Raw genomic sequence first — 21,996 nt, 5'->3', positions numbered from 1 at the left:
TGCTTAACCGATACTCTGGATTAAATCAGACTGCTCACATCGTTGTATCATTACATGACTGAGTTGACCAGACATTTGAGAGGTCAAGGTAAGCCTCTTAACCAGGTGAGGAAGGAGAAGGAGAGCAAAGTCTCTCTCTGCAGCCAGCCTGGCCCCTTGGGGGTGAGAGACTGAGGCGCGTGGCAGGTTTTCCCTGGGAAGAGAGCGCCTTGGGCTCCCCGTGGCCTACAGGAGGGTCTGGGTCCCTCGGCCGGCCGGTCACACAGGCTCCCCGGGGTCTGGTCTGCCCACTCCCCTCAAACCCGAGGGCAGGCTGTGTTCCTGCCTCCTCTCTCCCTGGAGCTCCCCACCACCGCCCCATTCTGGCCTGCCCGGCCTGGGCGCTCAGCGCCGGCGGTGCCTGCTGCCTCTTCCTTGTTGAGAGCAGCGGCCGGACTCTCCGAGCCCGGTCCCAGCACCCGGCACAGGCCAGTCTTTACTGAGCGACCGTGCTGACGACGTGGGCAGAGAGGGGCCGGGTGCCCGTCTCAACAGGTCACCATCTCCCATAAAGGGGGGCCGCGCAGGCCACTCGCTGTGGCTGAGGTGGGCCACGGTTTCTCCGGGGCCGCCTGGCTCGCTTGGGGAGGCATGCGGTGGGTTATGTCGCCACCTATCGCCTGGTTTGCTCGGCAGACGTCAGCCGGGGCCTTCCTTCGGGCTTGGCTTGAGAGGGGAAGAACTCAAGCCCTCCTTCTGAAGACGGCGCCCGGCCCTGGGCGGAGACAGAGAGGGAGAGGTCCCTGACAACCCGGTGGAAAGTTGGAACCAGGTCCTCGCTCGGCTCCGGCCGCACGGCCTGGGGCAAGCGCTTCCTCCCCTGGGCCTCGGCCACCTTCTCTCCGATGACGACGCCGCCCAGGGCCGCGGGTGCTGGCAGGGCTGGAGCGGGGAGAGCGAGGCTCCCCGAGCTGGGGCCGTGCGGAGGGAGCCCCGTGGAAGAGGCGGGCCGCTCCGGGTTAGTTTCGGAACCTCCCTAAGCCACTTTCCTCCTTCCCTGGCGAGTTCACCTCACAGAGCCGCGGCAGGAATGAACGGAAGCCAGGCCCCGAGGGTCCCGTCATTACCCTGCCACCACACTGCCCGCCGAGCCGCGGGGAGGCTGACTTCGTAGCGCCGCCCGACGCACACCTCTCGCGAGAACGCAAAGACCAAGCCGCACACGCGGCCCGGCAACCCGGCTGTCTGCGCGCGAGAGGACACGGGGACGACGGAGAGGAAACAGGGGGGGCCCTGCACGGGCCGGTGGTGGCGTGCCTTGACCGCCGGGCGTAATTGCGTCTATTGTCTGCACCTGAACTTACAGAGGAGCCTAAACCGCCAAACCCACGTGAGGGAAAGAGTGGTTTCCCGAGCGCCAACTGCGCGACGCGGCCGGACGAGGCCAGTGCCACCTGGGCTGCACCTTAGTTGCCTCGTGCTGGCCTCCCGAGGAGCCCTCTCCGAAGTTTCTTTGGAGATCAGCCACATACGAGCTGGTTTCCTGGTCCTTCGGGGGCCACACGGCCCCCTGGCAGAAAGAGAAGACCCCAGTGTCCCGCGCGCACGCGCACGGTGACGCCCACCACGTTCCTACAGTCCCGGCTCCGTCCTTGCCGCCGGCTGGCCCCGCCGCCCGGTCCCTCAGCATTGGACCACACTGGCCACACCCGGACACATCGCAGACCATGCAGAAGCCCTCAGAACGCAACATGGAGCCCCCCGTCTCCCACGCCTGCGCTTGCCGGAAGGGCCACTGGGAAGTCTGAAGTGCTTTCTTCCAGTTCTTATTCACATACGTATATTCACACCCCCGTGTGTCGTTCTCCAGGTTCCGTCTTGGTCGAAGCCACAAAGTGTCCCCAGGACAGCGGCACCGGGAGCTCCCTCGCCACTCCCCTTCGAAGGACTTCCGGTTGCTTCCAGTTTTGCCACGGCCTCAACCGGTGGCACAGGAGCCGCGCCTTTAGTCTGCAAGCGCAAGTGGTCTCAAAGGGCAGAGGATTTATTACAAGTGGGACCTGCCGGGTTGAAGAGTGTGTGTTCCAACTCGTCGTGCTTCCAGACGGTCTTCCCAAGAGGCTTCAGCCCAGAGTGACCTTCCTGAAACACCCCCACCTGGGACCACTCCTCTGCTAAAGCTTTCGGCGAGTATCCCCCAAGGAAAAGCTGGGGAAAGAGGCCGAGAGGGGAGCGGGCAGTGACGGGGCGGTTCCCACCGCTCGAGGGTGCTGTGTGCACCACACACGTGCGTACACGTGCGCGCACGCTGGGGGGGGGGGGTGCAGGCAAGGCTGGGGCAGGAGTTGAGCAGCAAGAACTGAGGGAGAGGAGGTCAGTGAAGACTGAGGAGTGAAGACACCAGAGTGGCACTTAAGACAGCGGGGCTGTACGGCCACACCGGAGGCCAAAGAGGAGAGCGCAGGTGGGCGGATGGCCTTGCTGGGTGCGGAGGCAGGGCTGGGCGAGGTGCTAGTGCAGGGCGGGGGTTGAGGGAGGTCCGACTCCAGGTGATCCCAGGCCGTGGTCATGAGGTCTGGAGCTGATCTGGGAACCATCGGCAAGGTCTCCACGGCTTCTCGAGAAAACCGTTCTTCCGAGGCTACCAGAGGGGTCACCCAGGGAGGCCTCTCAGCACCCTTTCTCCCCAGGCACAGTGGGAGGGCCCAGCCTGCCCCGGGAAGACTTGGCTTTTTGCAGAGGGTGGGGACACGGGCCAGGTGCCTCTTGGGTCAGGAAACACGTCCGGCCCCGTGGTCTGGCTGGGTCACTTGTGAGGCCTCGGCCGCTGGCCGTGTGGACTACACATGGGAAGTTCCGGGAGTGATTCTGAAGAGTGAGGGCTGGGGTGTGGTAATAAGAGTGAGACCAAAGGGCTGCCCGAGGGGTGGGAAGAAATCAAGAGCTTCCAACTCGGAAACTCAGGGAAGAGCCTAAGAGGGAAACCCGCTGGATCTGACTGCACCACAGGGCAGGGCGAGACACCGGGAAGGCAGTGGGCTGGGGAGTAACTGGCAGCAAGAGCGAAGCCAGTGTAGACAACACCCTCGAGGAAGGTCGGCCAGGAAGGAAGATGAGGGTCGGGAAGGGTGAGGAGGGAGGGCACAGGGTTGACAGAAGGACCCAAGGGCAGCGTGGCTGTGGTGGGAAGGCCCGGCGCATTGGTGTGAAGACCGCGACAAAGCTGTGGGGTGGCCTGCGGGGCTCAGGGCCAGAGCCCAGACGGGGCCCCTCCCGCCTCGGCACCCGCAGGGAGCCAGGCCCCAGCCCGGGGGGGAACCAAATGGGGGAGAGCCGGCTCCAGCGTTTCTACTGGATTTGTCCCACAGCAGCACCTCCCCACAGAAGGGAGGTGTCAAGGGAACCCCCGTCCCAGTGCGTGGGCATCTCATTCCTGGGTACGTCAGGAAGAAGTGCTCTGGAGAAGAGACCCAGTTCTGGCTCTTGCCGATCCCCTTGGTCTTGACGAGCAGCTGTCCCTCTACCCCCACTACTGACTTTACAAATTTAGTCGAATTCACACAATGTATACTGGATCTTGCCAGGACAGGGTAAGGTTTTATTTATTGACAACGAAAACATGTGTAACATAATTCTCTCTCTAAAACAGAAAACCCCATAAAATACACAAAGCAATCTCTATCTGTATTTACCCAGGGACATTAACAGCCGGAAGGGGGGCTGAGACTGGGAGAAAAGCCAAGGACTAATTCCATTAAAAAAAGAAAAAGAAAAAAAGAAACTGAATTAAAAAAAAAAAAATAGCATTTTCCTGCTTGTCAGTAGCTGCACTTCCCCCTACTCCGTGTATGAAAACGTGAAACAGAAAACAGCACCTGTGAAAACATACTTCGGCCGTGCCAGGCAGAGATGAGGCAATGGCCCAGGGCTGGGGAATTCCTGCCCCGACTTCCAAGCAGGTCCCTGCAACACAGTCTGCCCTGGGCAGTTCTTTCCCAAAAGCCCCCCGCCCCCAACGACGACGGACAACTCCAGCAGCCTGGCTCCTCTTGTTTGAAGTTCAGTCGGAGAACCTAGGAATCAGGCACAGCAGTTAGGAATCCGACAGGGCTCAGTTGCCCCACACTGAGCCCTCAGCTGCAAGGGCCACAGGCGGTCACAGCCACACATCAGAAGGAGCCAAAGCCGGTCGGTCCCAGGTCTGTGGTGACGACACTAGACGGGGTCGGGGAACAGACGCATGGCTGTAGAGCCCCTACTGGATGGGCTCTGGGAAACGGTAACCAATTAACATGGCGGCTCTGAAAGGCGAAATCACGAACACAGGACAGTCTCAGAAAATCAGAACAGAAAGGACCCTCACTTCATCCAGCTCAACTTCATTTTTCAAATGAAGCCCCAAAAATAAAAGACTAATTTTTGAATGCAGGTAGAGCCATATTCATCAGAATTTCTCAACTGTTCCACAAGGAGTGACACTTCCTTAGCCATTTAAAGATGTGAAAAACACCCCGAAGAGTCCAATATAGAAGCAGCTGCTTCTCAGTGGGATACCACCAAAGACCTGTAAAACACACTAGGCAGCACGAGCCACCAGGATGTCACCACACTAAGAGCCTGGACAAACGTTTCCCAAGCAGCTCCATGGCACAACCGCCATCACACTGCACACTGGTGCAAAGAGACAGGGTGGCGGTTTATCCAGAACCAGAAGACCGCAGTTCAACTCCTGGGTGCCACTACTTCTGCTCTGTGCTCCCGTTTCCTCATCTATAGACCGTGCACAATAACATGAACTTCACTGAGCTGGTACAATCGTGACAGTTATCTGAAGGAGGGCATGTGACAGATGCCATTATAACAACTACTGATGGTTCTGCAGTCTTTGCCCACCATCCCTCCTCCCTGATCCCCTGGCACTAAACACTGGCCCCAGAGCTGCAGAATGTGGGTACACAGAGGGCTGGGAGGCTGGGCGTGCATTCCCAGCACTGGGGCAAGCAGATGTGCCAGTAAGGATACTGCCTCCACTCCCTTCATGAAGGACAGCAGTTTCTGAGGGGAGGAGAAGCCCGCGTGGGACGCCCCCCCTGGTGCAGGAGCAGCAGCCCAGAACAGGGAGGGGAAGGCCAACGCTTCCTCCTCCAGTTGTCCATCTTGTCTCTCATTTAAATCTATGAAGAGCGCTTTTTGTTCCTATAAATACTGTGGAACTCTTCTCATTATAAGCCTTTGTTGACCACCTTTATCCCAAATTACAGAAAAACATGGCACCAGTAAAACATGGCCGTGAACTGTGAGATCATGACCTGAGCTGAAGTCAGACCCTTAACCAACTGAGCCACCCCACTCAGGCGCCCCTCTTTATTTTTAAAAGTGAGTGAGCATACACCCAAGAGGGGAAGGCACAGAGACAGACACAGAGAGAGAATCCCAAGCAGGCTCCATGCTGTCAGCACAGAGCCTGATGTAGGGCTCAAACTCATGAACTGTGAGATCATGACCTGAGCTGAAATCAAGGGTCAGAGGCCTAACCAAGAGAGCCACCCAGGTGCCCCTGGAGAAGCTTTTTAAGAAAAGAGGGACTGTTGTGGCTGCCCTGTGGGGAAGAGATTGAAGGGGCATGAGAACTGCATGGGGAGAGCAAGGCTCTCTAACCTAGGCTCTCAGGCTGCTCTGCCCAGCACACTGAGGTGGGAGCTGCAAAGCGGGTCCAGGCCTTCAGAGACTGGCAGCTTCACTCTTCTGTTGGGCAGCGCTGTGCTGCCCAACATGTATCCCCCATGTATGCCTCCACAAACCCAAGCTGCCACACCAGAGCAACCACTCTAAGGCCGTCACACTGGACAGGCCACATGTGGGCTCCAGTCAATAGTCCACACACATGCCTGATTAGAATGAGGCCCCTTCTCTATAGCCCCAGAAGTGGGAGGCGTTTGCTGCACCGTGCCGGGCATCCAGACAAGGGAGGGATGGGGTGGGACCACACAGGATGCGTGAGGGCAGAAACATCAAAAGCACTTTCCTGTCCAAACCCAAGCGAAGTTATGAAGAAACAATAGGCTGGCAGTAATCTCATGAGGACCTCTGATGCAATCACACCGAGAAATGTCTAGCTGTGGGGCCAAAACCAATCTGACATCACCTCTGATCACTTGCAACTGCTGTCCAGCTTGAGGCCTAACAGGACTTCAGAACCTACTGATGAAACAAGACAGAGCTCAAGCCCCAGAATCAGTAAGGGGAGAGGGAAACCCACCAGAGCATCCATGGAGCATGATTTAGTCATTCCACTATGAATGCTACCGTTTGTTGTACAAACATGAAGAGTCAGTCTACCATTAAAGTGTAAGAAGCAGTTAATTTACCCTGTATAGATGTGAACCCTTTGTTCTGGGTATTATGAGTCCATAAACAGAAATTTGGGACAACTATTTATCACTGTTTTTTAAAGATTTTATTTTTAAGTAAACTCTACACCCAACGTGGGGCTCAAACTCACGACGACCAGGAGTCGCTTGCTCCTCTGACTAAGCTGGCCAGGCGTGCTGGGAAAACTATGTTATTTATTTATTATTGTGAGAGAGAGACAGCACGAGTGGGGGAGGGGCAGAGAGAGGGAGAGAGAGAACCCCAAGCAGGCTCTGCACTGTTAGCACAAAGCCTATGCGGGGCTCAAACCCAAGAACTGTGAGATCTTGACCTGAGCCAAAACCAAGAGTCAGACACTTAACCGACTGAGCTACCCAGGCGCCACTCCCCCCCGCCGACCAGGAAAACTACTTTAGACATTTGAATAAAATATAAAGATGTATATCCCCAATTCAAATTAAGGATGGAAATAAACTGCCAATAGTTTAGAACCCTAAACCTAAAAAAAGAACTATAAAAATACTAGAAGGAAACAAGACATTACTGGCTGGCCAAGGGGAAGCATAAACAGACAAATGAGAGTAATGGAGGAGAGACAAACTGATGAGGCCCCTCTTACAGGTAGTCTCACTCCCTGTCCCCCAACTCCATTCAACAGCAACATGCTCTTCTGACTGAGCCAGCCAGGTGGCCCCTGAAATGTATTTAAATGCATATTACATAATACAAAATACATAATTCTATTTGTGGGAAACACCGCATATACACCCACATTCTCAAATATTCACAAAAAACCTTCAGGAAGGACACATATAAAACGTCAACACTGGTTACCTCTGGAGTGTGGGCTTGGGGACTGGGAGCTTTTACTTCTCAACCTTTTAAAAAAAAAAAAAAGCCTATAAGCATGTAGCATTTTCATAATTTAAATTTTACTACTGACACACAGCTGTCAGTATGGGTGGGGTGAGTAGAGGAAGCAGCACGCAGAATGCTGATCATGGTCAGATGGGTAATGCATACATGGGGAGGTCGACACGCCATCCTTGCTACCTTTAAATGGGTTTGAAAATCTCCATTTTATCATTATTATAGCTTGAAAATAATCAACTGAAAAAAAAAAAAAAAACCCCGTCTCAATCTAGTTCGTATCCTGTGCAGTGACTTCAGACATAAATGCTGTGATCAATATTCATTCAGTGTGAACACGTTCCCAGGAACGGATGGTAGAGAGAACCGCCAAGATCAGACACTGGGATTTTAGGAGGTTCAGGTAGTTGAATTTTCACACTGGAACCAATAAAAAGTAACACTTGAGCACAAATAAAAAGATACCAAAATAGAAAAGTTCACATTCTGCAAAACCAAATCTCGTAGCACACGGAGGCACAGTCAGAGGAAAAGGTCAGCATGTCTCCAGGGCTCACAGAAAGATAAGCTCAGAGACCTGCATAGACAAAAGCGGCCCCACTTAGGCAGGGAACCCAGACCACGTTCCAGCAAGCAGACGCCCACTGAATACATTCATACTCAACAAGCGGCTTCCGAGGAGCGCAGAGCCAGGCCTGGGGAAAAGGCAGTCAATGTGAAAGAGAGACTCAAGTGAGGATACAATCGGCGTCTACAATAGCTGCACACAAAAGTGAGCAGTAACCAGAGAAGAGTGTGAAAGTGTAACAGAGGAGCCGGGGAGGTGATGTAATCCTGGAAGCCCGAGCCGGAGGCTGCAGAACCCAGGATGTGGAGGCTGGAGGCAGGAGTCCAAAGCCCTGGGCTGGGCAGGGTGAGCAGGGTTCCCACGGCGTCGGGTGCCAGACCCACCCGGTCTCCCTGCCCTCTCCGGCAGCGCTTCTGTCTAGTGCCGCTCAGGGAACCAGAGTGAAGGGCCCACCTTGAGCGGCATCTGGGAGATACACCCGTAATGGCGGGTCGTTGAGAAAAGTGATGAAAGCTGTGGATCCCTCTTCAAGATCCCAGCCAATGCACAAACATTGCACGTAAAGGTGAAGACTCACAGCTCCTCCTGGAAGCTGTTTAACTGGTTCTCTTTCTCCAAAAGCATTACTCAGCCCATCGGAAGAACCTAGCCTGGGTATCTCAAGTAATTCCATGGTGGGGAGAATTATTTTAGAAGGAGCCAGAAGCCATTCACACTCTTGTGACGTGCTGATCTGGCCTATAAGGTCCTCCAATCTGCCACTCCTGCTCCTGCCACCCTGCCAGGCAGCTGTTCAAAGCAGACACTCGCTGCTGGGCCCTCCTTCGACTGCCCCTGCTTCTGTGGCTCCATGCTGACTCCTACTATTGCTGGCCTCTTGGCCTCCCTGGTGGTCCTCCAGCTCAGCAATCTGCCCCTTCCCTGGGCCACATTCCTCGACTTCTTAGTGCCCGCCTGAGCCAGGGGCCATACAGTGGTGTTCCCTGCCGCTGGGAACCCTTTCAAGCTCTGAGTGGTCCCTCCAAGCCCACCCTTTCTAGGCTAAGCTGAACCAAGCATGCCCCAGTCCAGTGGAGATGGCCAGGACCCACAGCATAGCCCTGCTGCACTTCCGATGACAACTGTCAGAGCTTATGGCCATCAACCTCCACGGTGCAAAGGTGGAAGCAGCAGGGCATGTGGTCCAAGGGGTAAAAAGTGCCACCCAACTGCTACCTTTGTTTCAAAATAAGGTTTATATCATTTAGCATGTGAGGTTTCTAGTACCATCCAACCCGTCTCCTCACACAAAAAGGTCTGGAGAAAAGGCCGGCGCTGCCATGGACCACAGACCAGCTGCATCCACATGACCTGGGAATGTTAGAACCCTGAATTCTCGGGCCCTACTGCCCTGTGGAACCAGAAGCTCTGGAAGCTGTGCTCACACTCTACCCTCTCGCTCCCGCTCACTCCACACCCACGGTGCTCTTGCCCTTTGTTCCCGCTTCTCCACTGCTGCCCGGGTCACCGTAAGTTGCCACTGGCAAATCCAATGAACATTTTTCAGTCCTGGTCTTTTGAGTCCTCTGTGCTGCTAGATTTGACCCTGCTGGTTACTCTTTGAAATCTGAGCCCCTAGTCGGTCTGCACGTTTTCTGGAGTCAGAGGCCCCTCTGAGAAGTGATGGCAGGCATGGATTCTGGGGATACACACAGCTATTCAGGGGTTCGTGGATGCCATGATGCCCACCATTGACTCCTGACTAAACCTCCTGTTCTACTTTGCTGTTTTCACAGTGGCTCGTTCTCCTCCTGCTTTCTGTCCTCTTTTGTCAGCTCAAAGCTGGTACTCCGGGGTCCAACCTTGGCCTTCCTTCCTCTTTCTACCCCTCCTCCTGGGTGACCTCATTCCCATTCCTGGGCATACTGCCCTGCAGATACTTGTGGCTGCCACCTGCTCTCCAGCCCTCCAGCTGTCTGCTAGCCACCCCCACCTACATGTCCTGTAGTCACCTCAAATTCCTCAAGCCGCAGACAAAAGATCCCCATCTTAAAACTCCTTCAGTTGCTAACCCCTCCATGGACCCAGTTATTGGAGCTGGAAATCTGGGAATCATTCTTGATTCCTTCCCCTGCTGCAATACCAAACTGTGATTCTTGCCACCAAAAGCAGTCCCTGAATTTCTTCTCTCTCCACTCACCCCGTATCTGCATTCAGGCCCCCATCTGCTAGCTGTGAGGTTGGCTGTGGCAGTCTCCTGGTCCCAGGGTTTCCCCCTGATCTCCATTATTCCCCCAGCCACCAGAAGGGATTACTACGAGAGAGGAAAGATTCCAAGGAAGGCTGTTACGGTGACCTTATTTGGGATACAAGGATTAAGTGCAGAACATTTATGATGTAGGATTGTGAGTTATCTTAAAGAGATGTGTGGTTTCCCAGCAGTTGTTGTTATAAATGCATCCCCCAAAGATGTCCATGTCTTAACATCTGGAACCTCACACTATGTATGTATGCTACCGTTAGAGTGGCAAGGAGAACTTGACCATTAAATTAAGGATCTTGAGATGGGAGATTAACCTGGATTACTTGGGTGGGCCCAGCACATTCAGAAGGATCCTTCCTTGCAAGGAGGAGGCAGGAAGAAGCAGGAGGGTCAGAAAAAGAGAAGAGAACAGGACAGAAGAAGAGAGGAGGGAAGGATAGAGAGAGAGAGAGAGATTCATGGCAGGGGGAGACTGAAGACGCTATGCTGACGGCTTTGAAGATGAAGAAAGGGGCCACTAGCCAAGGAATGCAAGCAGCCTCTACGGGCCATTTGTTCTAGTGGCAATAGGAGTACAGAGGAATTTGCTCTCTCTTCATGGATATCACAATAAACTCACCTACCCCCTGCCCCAGAAAAGAAAACCACAAACAAGCCCTATGATAGATCAGGATGCCAACAAGAATTGTAGAGAAAATGCCCGCATCTGTCTCTCACAGCCTTTCTGGTTCCGACTGTGAAAATGACCGTGGTGGGTGTGGTCACAACAGGGCAGACTGTGTCCTCTGTGCTAGAGGTGATTTTTGCTCATAGCTCCCTCCCTTTGTCTATTAGATTTGAAAACCGTTCACTGGATTCTTGAAACTTTGGGGCTCATCCCAGTTCCTCTCGGCTTCACCCCCATGTTTCTAGCTTCTCTGCAAAACCCTGAGGAGGGCAGCCAGGAAAACCAGCTAAGACTGTCTTCTCCCTCAGGTGTCCCAAGACACTAAGACACTTGATGTTCATTCCTTATTGCTTAGCCTCTCCGTTCATTATGTGCGCCTGTACCCTTGTTCACCTAGATCGGTGTCTGGGATTACATATGCCTGGAGGCAGGGTTTATGAACCGGGTTAGGAACCCAAGAAATTAAAACGGACTAAGCCAACATCTGACAGAACCTCAGGAAATACACAGTGACCCTACAGATCCGATCACTTCATCCTACACGTGATGCGATCAAAGCCCAGAGGGGTTCGAGGACTTTGCTACAGTCACAGCAAGGGAGTGAAGACGGAGAAGCCCAATTTCCCATTTATCAACCCTGCAGTGAATGGTAAAGGGCACTTCCACGATTGCAGATTTTGAAAATTAGAAAAAGGAACCTAGTGATCTCCTGCAATTTAATTAAGTAGCCCTCACTGATACCTCATGCACAGAGAGCACAGAATGGACTGAAGTAAACCTTAGGAGGAAGCAGGTTTCAGGCCCATCACAGGTGCCAAGAGAGGATGTGAAGAGGAGTGAAGGGGCCAAAGAAACTCTGCCAGGGGAAATGCTTTCCCAGGCAGGGGTAGAATGAAAAGGTGCCAACCTGAGTGGAGTTATTTATAGTCACACAACAAAGGGATGACTTCAGTGATACCTCCTGAGCTGGGAGAAAAGGCATTTCACAGATATTCAAAAGATCAAGGGACTGTGTCTAACAGTTTGCCTGAAAAACCGACAGGGCCCTCATCTGACAACAAGGGAGCGCCTGCCTGGCCCAGTTACCCTGGGGAAAATACAACTACATTTTGAGGAGAGAAAAAAAAAAGTTGGAGATTCAGAGGAAAAAAAAAAAAAGTGGAGACTCAGAGGAATAAAGTCAGAATAATAATATATAAAATTACAAAAATACCTTTAAATGAGTTATTTGTTCAGGACTCAGACGAGTCTAACTGGAGGCATGAAACATCCTTATAGACTCAAGCGTCAATTTGTGAGTTTCTTCTTAATCTCTTTGGGAAGAGGGGGATCAAAGAGATTCCCCATCTAGATCCAGTCACATACTGGATATGGGGAAAAGATGATTTGCTCCTAGGGTTTCCTGGCAACGGACTAGCCCGGCCGGACACAGGAAGGCTATTTTGGAACGAGGGAACCCCTGACCCCAGAGGACATCTCTAGCTTCTGTGGTGGCACCAAGCTCTGTGGGGCCTGCTGCTTTAGTGCTCACTTCAGGCCAACTCTCTGAAGCAGGACGAAATCTCAGAATTTCAGCGAACAGGAATGTATTCTCTGCAGCATGGCCTTTATTTCCACCTGAGCCTCCTGGGAGCTGCTCTGGCTTCCCAGAAAACATTCTTTTTTTTTTTTTTTTTTTTTAAAGTCTGTTAAGATACTCTTTCCCTGAGGCTGGCCACACAACATGGCTCAATCCTCTTAATTCTACAGCTCAAAGGCTTCAGCTTAAGTGTGGAAAGCAGGAAAAAAAAAGGAAGAAATTCTTAAACATCTAAGTGAGGGAGAAAAATCCATGGGCACCTGGTGGTAACACTCCAACTGAAGAGAGCTGCTGAATATATTTAAAGCTTCAGATATCATCTGGGGTTTAGATTTCAAATCCAATGAAAATGGTCAGAGTTGTTTATTCATAAGCACAAAGACCTCCACAGGGAAAGGGTCTAATTCTTTGAGCTTCATGCCTTTCCCAATCTGTAAAGTGGAAACAATCATTTCTCCCTCAGGAATGTCGGAAAGATGAATGGGTTTGAGAACAGACCTACAATAGTGCTCAGACTCCAGGAAGAACTGTTGAAAACCCTTCACTTGGGGCACTCCTGCTAGCTCATTACGGAGCTCGGCCTTACTCCCGTAGGTCAGACAGAAGCATAACGTGAATTCCAAAAGCCATACAGAAACAGTGACATGTGTAACTATATCAATAGGCAAAACAGCCTGGAGAATATTTCAAGTTACATAACATTTAATTAACATCCTTCACATAAAAAAGGGTTTTTACAAATCAACTATAAAGACCCAAAATGAGAGCAGGCAAAGGAGATCAAGAGGTAAGTTGCTTTAACAGTAGAGAGAGCCAATTAAAAACACAAAAAGCCGCTCAACTTCACTAGAAATTGGAGATGTACAGTTAAGATAATGCAGCACTTGTGTCCACTGTTTCAGCCAGAAAAATCCACCTGAGGAAAAAATTTTGGGGGAAACTATTGTTAAGAGCTGGGGCCCAGTGCAAATCCCCTTCCTTCTGGTATTTAAGGATCTCAAAGCATTTTGATTGGTTCTCACCTGCTCAGTCTTAAGAGTGAGTGAGTGGATATCCTGCCCAGGTATACAGAAGTTTTTTATTTTAAGTTTATTTATTTATCTTGAGAGAGACAGAGACAACATGAGTGGAGGAGGGGCAGAGAGAGAAGGAGAGAGAAAATCCCAAGCAGGCTCCGTGCATCAGCACAGAGCCCGACGCGGGGCTCAAACTCACAAACCATGACATCATGACCTGAGCTGAAAACATGAGTCTGACACTTAACTGACTGAGCTAGCCAGGCTCCCCTAACAAAACTCCTGATCAATTTTTCTATTGCTACGTTCTAAAGTGTGAACAGGCAACCAAAAAACAACTGTGGAAAGTCTGCAACATGAAACATGGAAAAGAGAAAGATGAAAGCAAGTAAGCAGAAAAATAAACATCTCAGAGTACAAAACAAAATGTGCAAGAATGGTCCTTATCTTTTAGAGGTACATAAGGAAATGGGAAATCCTTGTGGATGAAATGACAGTATTATTAGGATCCACTTCAAATTACCCCAACAGTGCTAGGGGTGGGGAAGAAATGGGTGGGGTCACAGATGGAAACACTGGTTCTATGTTGATACTATTAAACCTGAATGCTGAATACATGGGGGAAATCCTATTATTCTACTTGTCTAAGTTTGAGATATTTCATCATACAAAGGTGGAGAGAGAGGGAAACTATAAAAGAGGGAAATCTGAAAAGATCTCGTGGTTTCAAATATTTGCTGAAATGAAAAAAAGCCAACAGGAGAGAGTTGGAAATGAGGTATGTTTCCTGGCAGGAGGCAGGGCAGTGAGGGAGTTAAGAGAGACAATTTTACAGAAACGTAAAGGTTTATGGGTGGCTCAGTCAGTTAAACGTCCGACTTGGGCTCAGGTCATGACCTCGTGGTTTGGGAGTTCCATGGTCCCTCACTGGGTTCTGTGCTCATAGCTCAGGGTGTGGAGCCTGCTTCAGATTCTGTGTCTCCGTGTCTCTTTCTCTCTCTGCCCCTCCCCTGCTTGTACTCTCTCTCAAAAATAAGTATTTTAAAAAATGTAAAGAAACATAAAGGATATAGAGGATCCCTGCAGAAGGTCTAACATCCAACCAACAGGAGTCCTAGAACAAGAAGAGAGGGAAAAAGAAGGGGGGGGGGGAATGTCATTAAGGAAATATAGAAGAATCTCTTAGCTCTCAAGAACATGAACCTCTAGAATTAAGGTACCTATGTGAAGGACTTGAGCATCTGGGGGCACCTGGACACACACTGAAATTTTAGAGGAGTTAAAAATAAAGAGATACATTTTTACCAGCATCTGGAGTTGAGGAGGAGGAGCTCTGAGAAGGGGCAGGACTACTGACAGGAGTGGCATTGGGGGTGGAGGTGCCTGAGGGGAAAGCTGTGAGGGCTAAGGCGGGAGGGATGCACAGTCTTGGAGTGGAGATCTTGTAAGCAGGGTCTGGGGGTGGGGATAGTTACTGTGGGAGGCAAGTCCTAATAGGGGGCTCATTTCTCATGAGGAAGGGAGCTTTGAAATGGGGGATAGGTTCTAACTAGGGAGGGGATTCTTTTCGTTCTAAAATCTATACCAAGCTATAAAGTGTGTAACCAAGTGTGAATTGGACACAGGAGGAGTGGAAAAATTTATCTATTATACATCCAATTTTTGGATGTTATTTGAGAATAGCCACACAAGGAAGTAAACCAAGAAAAGTGAGCCAGTAAATAGTGGATTCAGCCCAGCAGATAAAAGAAATCCCAGAATGGCAGTTATGCATCAGGCTTATGGAACATTTTCAACGGATTGGTACACAAAATGGGCGATTTCTAAGAGGGAGGTCCCTGAGAAGAAAGGGAAGTCCTAGACTAAATGGTATCACAGAGTTTTAATATGTAGGATTTTTAAAGTTTATTTTTTGAGAGAGAACACATGCACAAGTGAGGGAGGGTCAAAGAGAGAATCCCAAGCAGGCTCTGCGCTCTCAGCACACAGCCCAATGAGAGGCTCGAACTCACAAACCATGAGATCACGACATGAGCCAAAAATCAAGAGTCAGACACTTAACTAAGTTAACTGACCAGGCACCCCTGGTACCAGAGTTTTAAAGAGGTAAGGATAAAGGCAAACAGTTCAACAAACAAAAACCAAGGCATTTATAAATTGTAGGGAAAACAAAAGCTCTTAAAAACACACACACACACACTACATTGGGTTTTCAGTTAGTAATATTCTTATCACACAAAGGGAGCATAGGTGATACTGTCCCTAAATTCACCTATTTTTTAAACAATATTTATTTTGAGAGAGACAGAGCACAAGGGAGGGGGGAGGGGCAGAGATAGAGGGAGGGAGGGAATCTGGGGGGTGCTCTGTGTTGAATCTTACGCTGGGTCCGATCCCGTGACCCTGCGATCATGACCTGGGCCGAAGTAAGGAATTGAACACACCACTGAGCCACCCAGGCACCCCTGAATTCACCTATTTTAGGTCAACCATTTCAGCTGAAAATAGCTACGGTGCTCACTTTATATCTCTTTTCCAGACACGATAGAAGTACGGCAATGGTCTCAGATGCTGCTAGCGTGTCAGGACAAGAAGGACACACTCAAGCTCTAACTGAAGAGAGCAACACAAGCCACAGAAACAGAACTAGGAAAAAGGTTAGAACACTACCCCAAGTGTTTCCAACTAGGTGGGCACCTGTTATGAAAGCCCTCTGGTGGCCCCGGTGAAACCACTAGTACTCGGGAGGGAGCTATGGGAGGTCTCCACCAAGTAGGTAGCTAGGAAACGTCTAGTTGTCAAAGTCTGAACACCGTTAAGTACACGTGCAGGAACACTGCATCCACTGCACTGCAAACCACAGGTTTGTTTGCAGCTTCAAAACAGCTTATCGTACACCAGCTCGGGGTTTGCTATAAACCTTCAGGCCTTCCAAAGTGCAGGAGTCGAAAGGCTGACTTCCATCTTGACCTCTTAGATCACCCCAAGAATACGCCCATCCAGAAGTACGTGTGTGGTCGACATACCCTCTGGAGATCCACCCAGAGGAAAAAGGGTGCCGCAATGGCAATGCCGTGTCTGCTCCTTTGCACCGTGGAGATGCCAGCAGCCGCAAAGAGATGCCTCGTTCAACCCGCTGCCTCCGCTAGAGTGAGACAGAAGTCACACTCCGCAGAACAGTGAGAGCTGCAACAGCTAAATGCCCTCGATGGGCATCTTCCCTCGAATCTGCCCCTCCTCTTCCTCCCCTTTGTGTTCTGAGACAAGTGGCTTTCTTCCTTCAGTCATTGCTCCCCCGCCCTACTATGCAGCGCTAAGAAGGGAGCCACTCATGGGACTCAACACACGGTAACAGGCCAGAGTCCCGCTTCAGGAGTTTGCAAGCTGGAGCCCTGGCTGGTACAGGAAGAAGAGGAAGGTGTGGGGGTAGGGAAGAGCCCGCTCTCAAATAGAAAGGCTGCGAAAGGACACTTGGGCACTCTACAGTAGGAGAGCATGAAGCAGAGGAGACAAAGTTGTTGAGGCCTTCAGAACCGCAGGTGTCCACCTGCTCAAGTACTGGCTGTTCAACTCAGATTCTGTGAGTGCCCAAATCCCTTCAGCAAATCTCTTTTTTAGCTGATGCTCGTTGAAGACAGGTTTCTGTCACTGGCAATAATGAGGGTCCTGACAGCCAATACAAGAGCCAGCTTGGAGGATATGGTTTCAAAAAGTCTGGTTTAGCATTTCGGCTATTTTACACTTGATCCGACCAACATTTACTGAGTGCCAATTATGTGCTGGGCAAGCTTCCAGACACTAGAAAATACGAAGACAGAAAACACACGGTCTCTGATCTCCAAAAATGTAGTCTGTTATAAGCGGAAACTTCGAGACTGTAAATTAAGAGAACACTGGGGCGCCTGGGTGGCTCAGTCGGTTGGGCGTCCAACTTCGGCTCAGGTCACGATCTCGCGGTCCGTGAGTTCGAGCCCCGCGTCCGGCTCTGGGCTGATGGCTCAGAGCCTGGAGCCTGCTTCCGATTCTGTGTCTCCCTCTCTCTGCCCCTCCCCCGTTCATGCTCTGTCTCTCTCTGTCTCAAAAATAAATAAACGTTAAAAAAAAAATTAAAAAAAAAAAAAAAAGAGAACACTTATTCCACCAGGAGGACCAACATCTTGTAAGACAAGATGCAGACAGATCACTAGTATTTAACATCTTGGAAAACAAGAACCAATTGTGTCAAAACTAGGTTGTCGAAAGAATCTTAAAACTTGTTAAGTGATAGAACACTGAAGACCCAACAGTAGTGGCAGTAAGACAAGAATAGCCATTTTGCAGGCTCTAGGCCCTGAGCTGTCAGCACAGAGCCCTACACGGGGCTCGAACCCACGAACTGTGACATCGTGACCTGAGCTGAAGTCCGATGCCTAACTGACTGAGCCACCCAGGCCTCCCAATAATGGCCATTTTAGACTCAAACACAGTCATTCCTAATATGACAAAACACCCAAAACTTAGGAATATCTGGGAAACCATCTAAAAACTCATCAGGTCCAAAACACCTTCGAGACGGAGAAAGCTGGGGGGTTAGAGACAACGATGAGGAGCTGCCCTGCTGGATTTTCCAAGATCTGTTTCCAGGACAGACCCTGGAAGAACTGGGTCTCCACTAAATGGTAGGACATGCCAGATGACACGACAGTCCAAAACGTCTGGCAAAAAGCCAGCAAACCTCTCTTCCTGCTGGACATTAACAGTAGCCAAATAGGAGAAGTATTCTGGCTCACGTCTCAGTTCAGAAAACCCACTAATACTTCAATGTCCCCGAAAGACCCAAAGGCCAGGGTCACTGGGTCAGAGCTTGTGATAAAGGCAACATTTACTTCTGATACCGACTGGTTGTTTTTGACAGGGCAGAGAACAACAGCTTTTAGATCACTTGCGAAAATGTCTGGGATGAATAGGCCTTTTCACTGCCTTCTTCTCTCCAATCTCTTTTGTAGAGAGATGTAGGTAGCAACAAAGGAGAGATTTATTACCATGAGCCCATTCGGCAGCTGTTTTCTTGTTGCTCCTTGTTTAACTTCTCTCAAGAGAGCTGAGTTATCTACCCAGCAAAGCAGGTGTTTAAGGCAGGTGATTTTGTTTCCATTAATTTTCTTAAGTAATAGTAAACCAGACTAGAGAATTATCTCATGAACTCACAGGGGAACCTTAACCCTGTGCCTGCTAAATCACAAGGCATCTGCTGCAGCAGGAAAGTTAGGTTGTGATCCCTGGTGGTTCCAACACCTTCAAATCTCTCCAACTGACAGTAAGCAGAACTTAAGAGTCACAGCTCATCCCTACTGCCCAACATCTGGATTTTGTCTTAACAATGTGTTAGACATAAAGTGATGCTGGAGGCTTCCAGGAAAAAACAGATTAAGAAAGGCATTACTCTTCATCGCAAAGCCCAGATAAACCATCACATTAATGACTATACTCAACAGTTTCATGTTCCGAGCTACTGGGAGGGAAAGGTTAACATAAAACATGGAAAAAGTTTTTAATTTTAAGGCTTAAGACCGCCTCCACCTATAAACTGAATCTCCAGCTCTGGAACTTTCCAATCTTCACCATGATCATCTTCATGAGAAGGCGCCCATGGTATGTGCACTCTACACAGTCACTGTGCCATTAGCTTCCCGCAGAAACTTTCTACCCCTCCCATCTATACTCACTTGTAGACAGCCACTATTCACTAGTGGGCTGAGGAGAACAACCATCCTTCCATATACTGGACAAAATCCTGAAGCCTTGCACGCTTCAGCCCTTTGATTACCTTCAATTTTCTCCTACTGTAGAGCCATTATCATAAGCAGCGAACATTCGGTGACACATTTCTTTCTCTTTATCTGTGTAGTCCCTGTAATAGCTGGAGACAAAAATACACATTAGAGAAAGTCTGTCTTTGTAGGAGGTGACATCTGGTGGCTAGAATACTCCACTCAGGTCCAGAAACATCGAAAATTCAGCAAGCCCTGAACTGAATCTGGGGGCGATGGAAACCAGACGGGTAGGGGAACCAGGAGAGGCTCCCAGGGAAGGGCTGTTTAAGAAGCACATGGACAACCTGAAGCCCACGATCTGAGAAGATGACAGCCTTAAAGGCTGGAGCCACTGTAAGGGCTGCCAGGCTGAGTCTTCCCAAATGGCCTCATACTCGGTGACCTCTGACTTACCTTGAGATTTCTTTGCTAAATAATGGTCAGATTCCAAAATTTCTACATCGGACTAGTAAGTATCTTCAAAGGATACACTTATTATTTTTGGCACCTAGGTGGGACAGGATACTTTTAAAAACCGGAGAAGAGGGGCGCCTGGCTGGCTCAGTCAGTAGAACATGTGACTCCTGATCTCCGGGTTGTAAGTTCAAGTCCCATGTTGGGTGTAGAACTTAGTCTAATTACGTAATAAATATTTCAGTTTAAAAACAATCAGAAAAGAGATTTCTGGACAGTCTTAAAAGGTCTGAAATATAACAAATGGATTCAAGTGTTAAGGGGTGCACACAGGATTTTTTTTCTTTTTAACGTCAAGGGGCTTCAACTAGCAATCCAGATTAAATGTTTAATGTCAACAGGAGTAGAGAATCTTACCAGTAGAGAAGAACAAAAAAATAATACCTAAGAAACTGGACAGATTAGGAAGTGATGGAATTCTGGACAACTCTTATTTATATGCTGATATAGTCAAAGTAGAAAACTTTGAAAGTAACTTCTGTAATCACAAAAAGCTACACTACTGAAAGACTGGTACTGGTATTACTTGGATAACAAAAAATCACCCTCTGGGTATGAATTAGACCTGAAAGATCCACTGCAGGTCAAACCAGGATCTACAAGACACATTTCTGCAGTCTGTTAAGAACAGTGGTTTTCAGTTGTGGCAAGTAGGGGAAAATATCTGAAGAACAAGACTTTTTTTTTTTTTTTTAACGTTTATTTATTTTTGAGACAGAGAGAGACAAAGCATGAACGGGGGAGGGTCAGAGAGAGAGGGAGACACAGAATCTGAAACAGGCTCCAGGCTCTGAGCAGTCAGCCCAGAGCCCGACGCGGGGCTCGAACTCACGGATCGTGAGATCGTGACCTGAACCGAAGTCGGACGCTTAACCGACTGAGCCACCCAGGCACCCCGAACAAGACCTTTTTAAAAAATTACACTGGCCCGCCTGTTATAGAGTGCTTACTTTGGGGGTAAGGGGTGGGGAATAGGGAGATGGGATAGGATCCGGATTTGCAGTTTTGAAGTTTGTCCCAGGCTCCTCAGTGGGAGCTGTTGGTTTAGCACTTCTTAAAGCCAGCTCTAGGGGGCACTGCCTTGTAACACGCTCCACACAACATTGCCAAATAGTCCTTCGCCAGGTGGACAGACGTGAACCGCAGCCCCAAGGCTCATCTCTCTCTCTTTGGTTCGCACTCCCGCAAACAGAGGTCTCACCTGGCCAGTTTCTTCAGCTCGTTATTGATGTCATGATTGAAGGGCTGTTCCTTCTGGGCTCGGACTAGAAAATCTCGAGCCTTCTGATACTCAGTCATGATAAGACAGGCCTGTCAAAGGATGGAGTTTTAAAAACACACTTGGTTAGGAAAGACAGTGTTTTTCTAGGGCCCAAGTTGAACATCACCACTACCTTTTCTTGGGCATTCGTTCCCCAGTCCCTGCCCTCCAACACACCTGTCCGCACCGGAAGAGGGCCTTGGCATTCTTCCGGTCAATGATCAGAGCCTGTTCTCCATAACGCAGGGCCGTGGCAGGCCGCTCCAGCTTCAGGTATGTAAAGGACAGGTTAAGGAGGACAAGAAGCTTGGCTGCTTCCACCAGGTGCTGCTCTTCAGGGGGTGCTGATCGCCGGTGAAGCAGCAGCAAGGCCTGTGGACAAGGAAAATAGGTAGTCAAGAGGAGGTATGTAATCTTGCTATTAAAAGCCCTAAGAATCCAGAAAAAAAATGTATTAGAGCTAAAAAAAAAAAAAAAATGAGTTCAAGATCAACACAGGAGAGTTAGCTGTAAGTCTATACTCCAACAATAAACCATCCAAAAATGAGGACGACAACTCCATTTATAATAGCATCAAAATGAAGTCACGATAAATTTAAAATGCAAGAACGGTATATTGGAAACTACAAAACACTGTTGAAAAAACTAAAGGCCTGGGGCGCCTGGGTGGCTCAGTCAGTTAAGCGGCCGACTTCGGCTCAGGTCATGATCTCGTGGTCCGTGAGTTTGAGTCCCGCGTCAGGCTCTGTGCTGACAGCTCAGAGCCTGGAGCCTGTTTCAGATTCTGTGTCTCCCTCTCTCTGACCCTCCCCTGTTCATGCTTTGTCTCTCTCGGTCTCAAAAATAAATAAACGTTAAAAAAAATTTTTTTAAAGAAAAAACTAAAGGCCTAAATGGAAATACATTCCCTGTATAAGACTTAATAGGAAGGCAATACTCCCAAGGTTGATACATAAATTCAAAGCAACCACTACCAAAATTTCAACAGTCTTTGCAGAAATGGTCAAGCTGATCTGAAAGTTTGCATGGGAATTCAAGGGATGTCAAGTAGCCAAAACAATACTTAAAACAAGAATAAAAATGGAAGACTCACACTTTCAATTTCAAAGCTTATTACAAAGCTACAGTAAGCAAGCCAGAGTGGTTTGGACACACACAGATCAAGAGAATAGAATG

General features: G+C 49.5%; 1 protein-coding gene across 2 annotated transcripts in view; it reads right to left on the bottom strand.

Moving 5' to 3' along the window:
* Nucleotides 1-3,545: 3,545 nt before the first annotated feature.
* Nucleotides 3,546-21,996, bottom strand: part of FKBP6 (FKBP prolyl isomerase family member 6 (inactive)) — a 29,317-nt gene continuing 10,866 nt past the window's right edge. Inside the window, exons 6-9 of one of the 2 annotated variants that reach the window (XM_060649215.3) lie at nucleotides 20,998-21,192; nucleotides 20,761-20,870; nucleotides 19,100-19,192; nucleotides 3,546-4,052 (exon numbers count right to left, since the gene is read on the bottom strand). In XM_060649215.3, coding sequence (XP_060505198.1) covers nucleotides 19,102-19,192; nucleotides 20,761-20,870; nucleotides 20,998-21,192 — 396 coding nt within the window. In that variant the 3' untranslated portion in view covers nucleotides 3,546-4,052; nucleotides 19,100-19,101. The other variant, XM_060649214.3, reaches the window with a different exon arrangement.

Source organism: Panthera onca, chromosome E3 (assembly GCF_046562875.1).
Source record: "Panthera onca isolate mPanOnc1 chromosome E3, mPanOnc1 haplotype 2, whole genome shotgun sequence".
In the NCBI taxonomy this organism is placed as follows: domain Eukaryota; kingdom Metazoa; phylum Chordata; class Mammalia; order Carnivora; family Felidae; genus Panthera; species Panthera onca.
The sequence above is the reverse complement of the archived record's forward strand: the minus strand, read 5'-3'. Positions and strand labels throughout refer to the sequence as shown.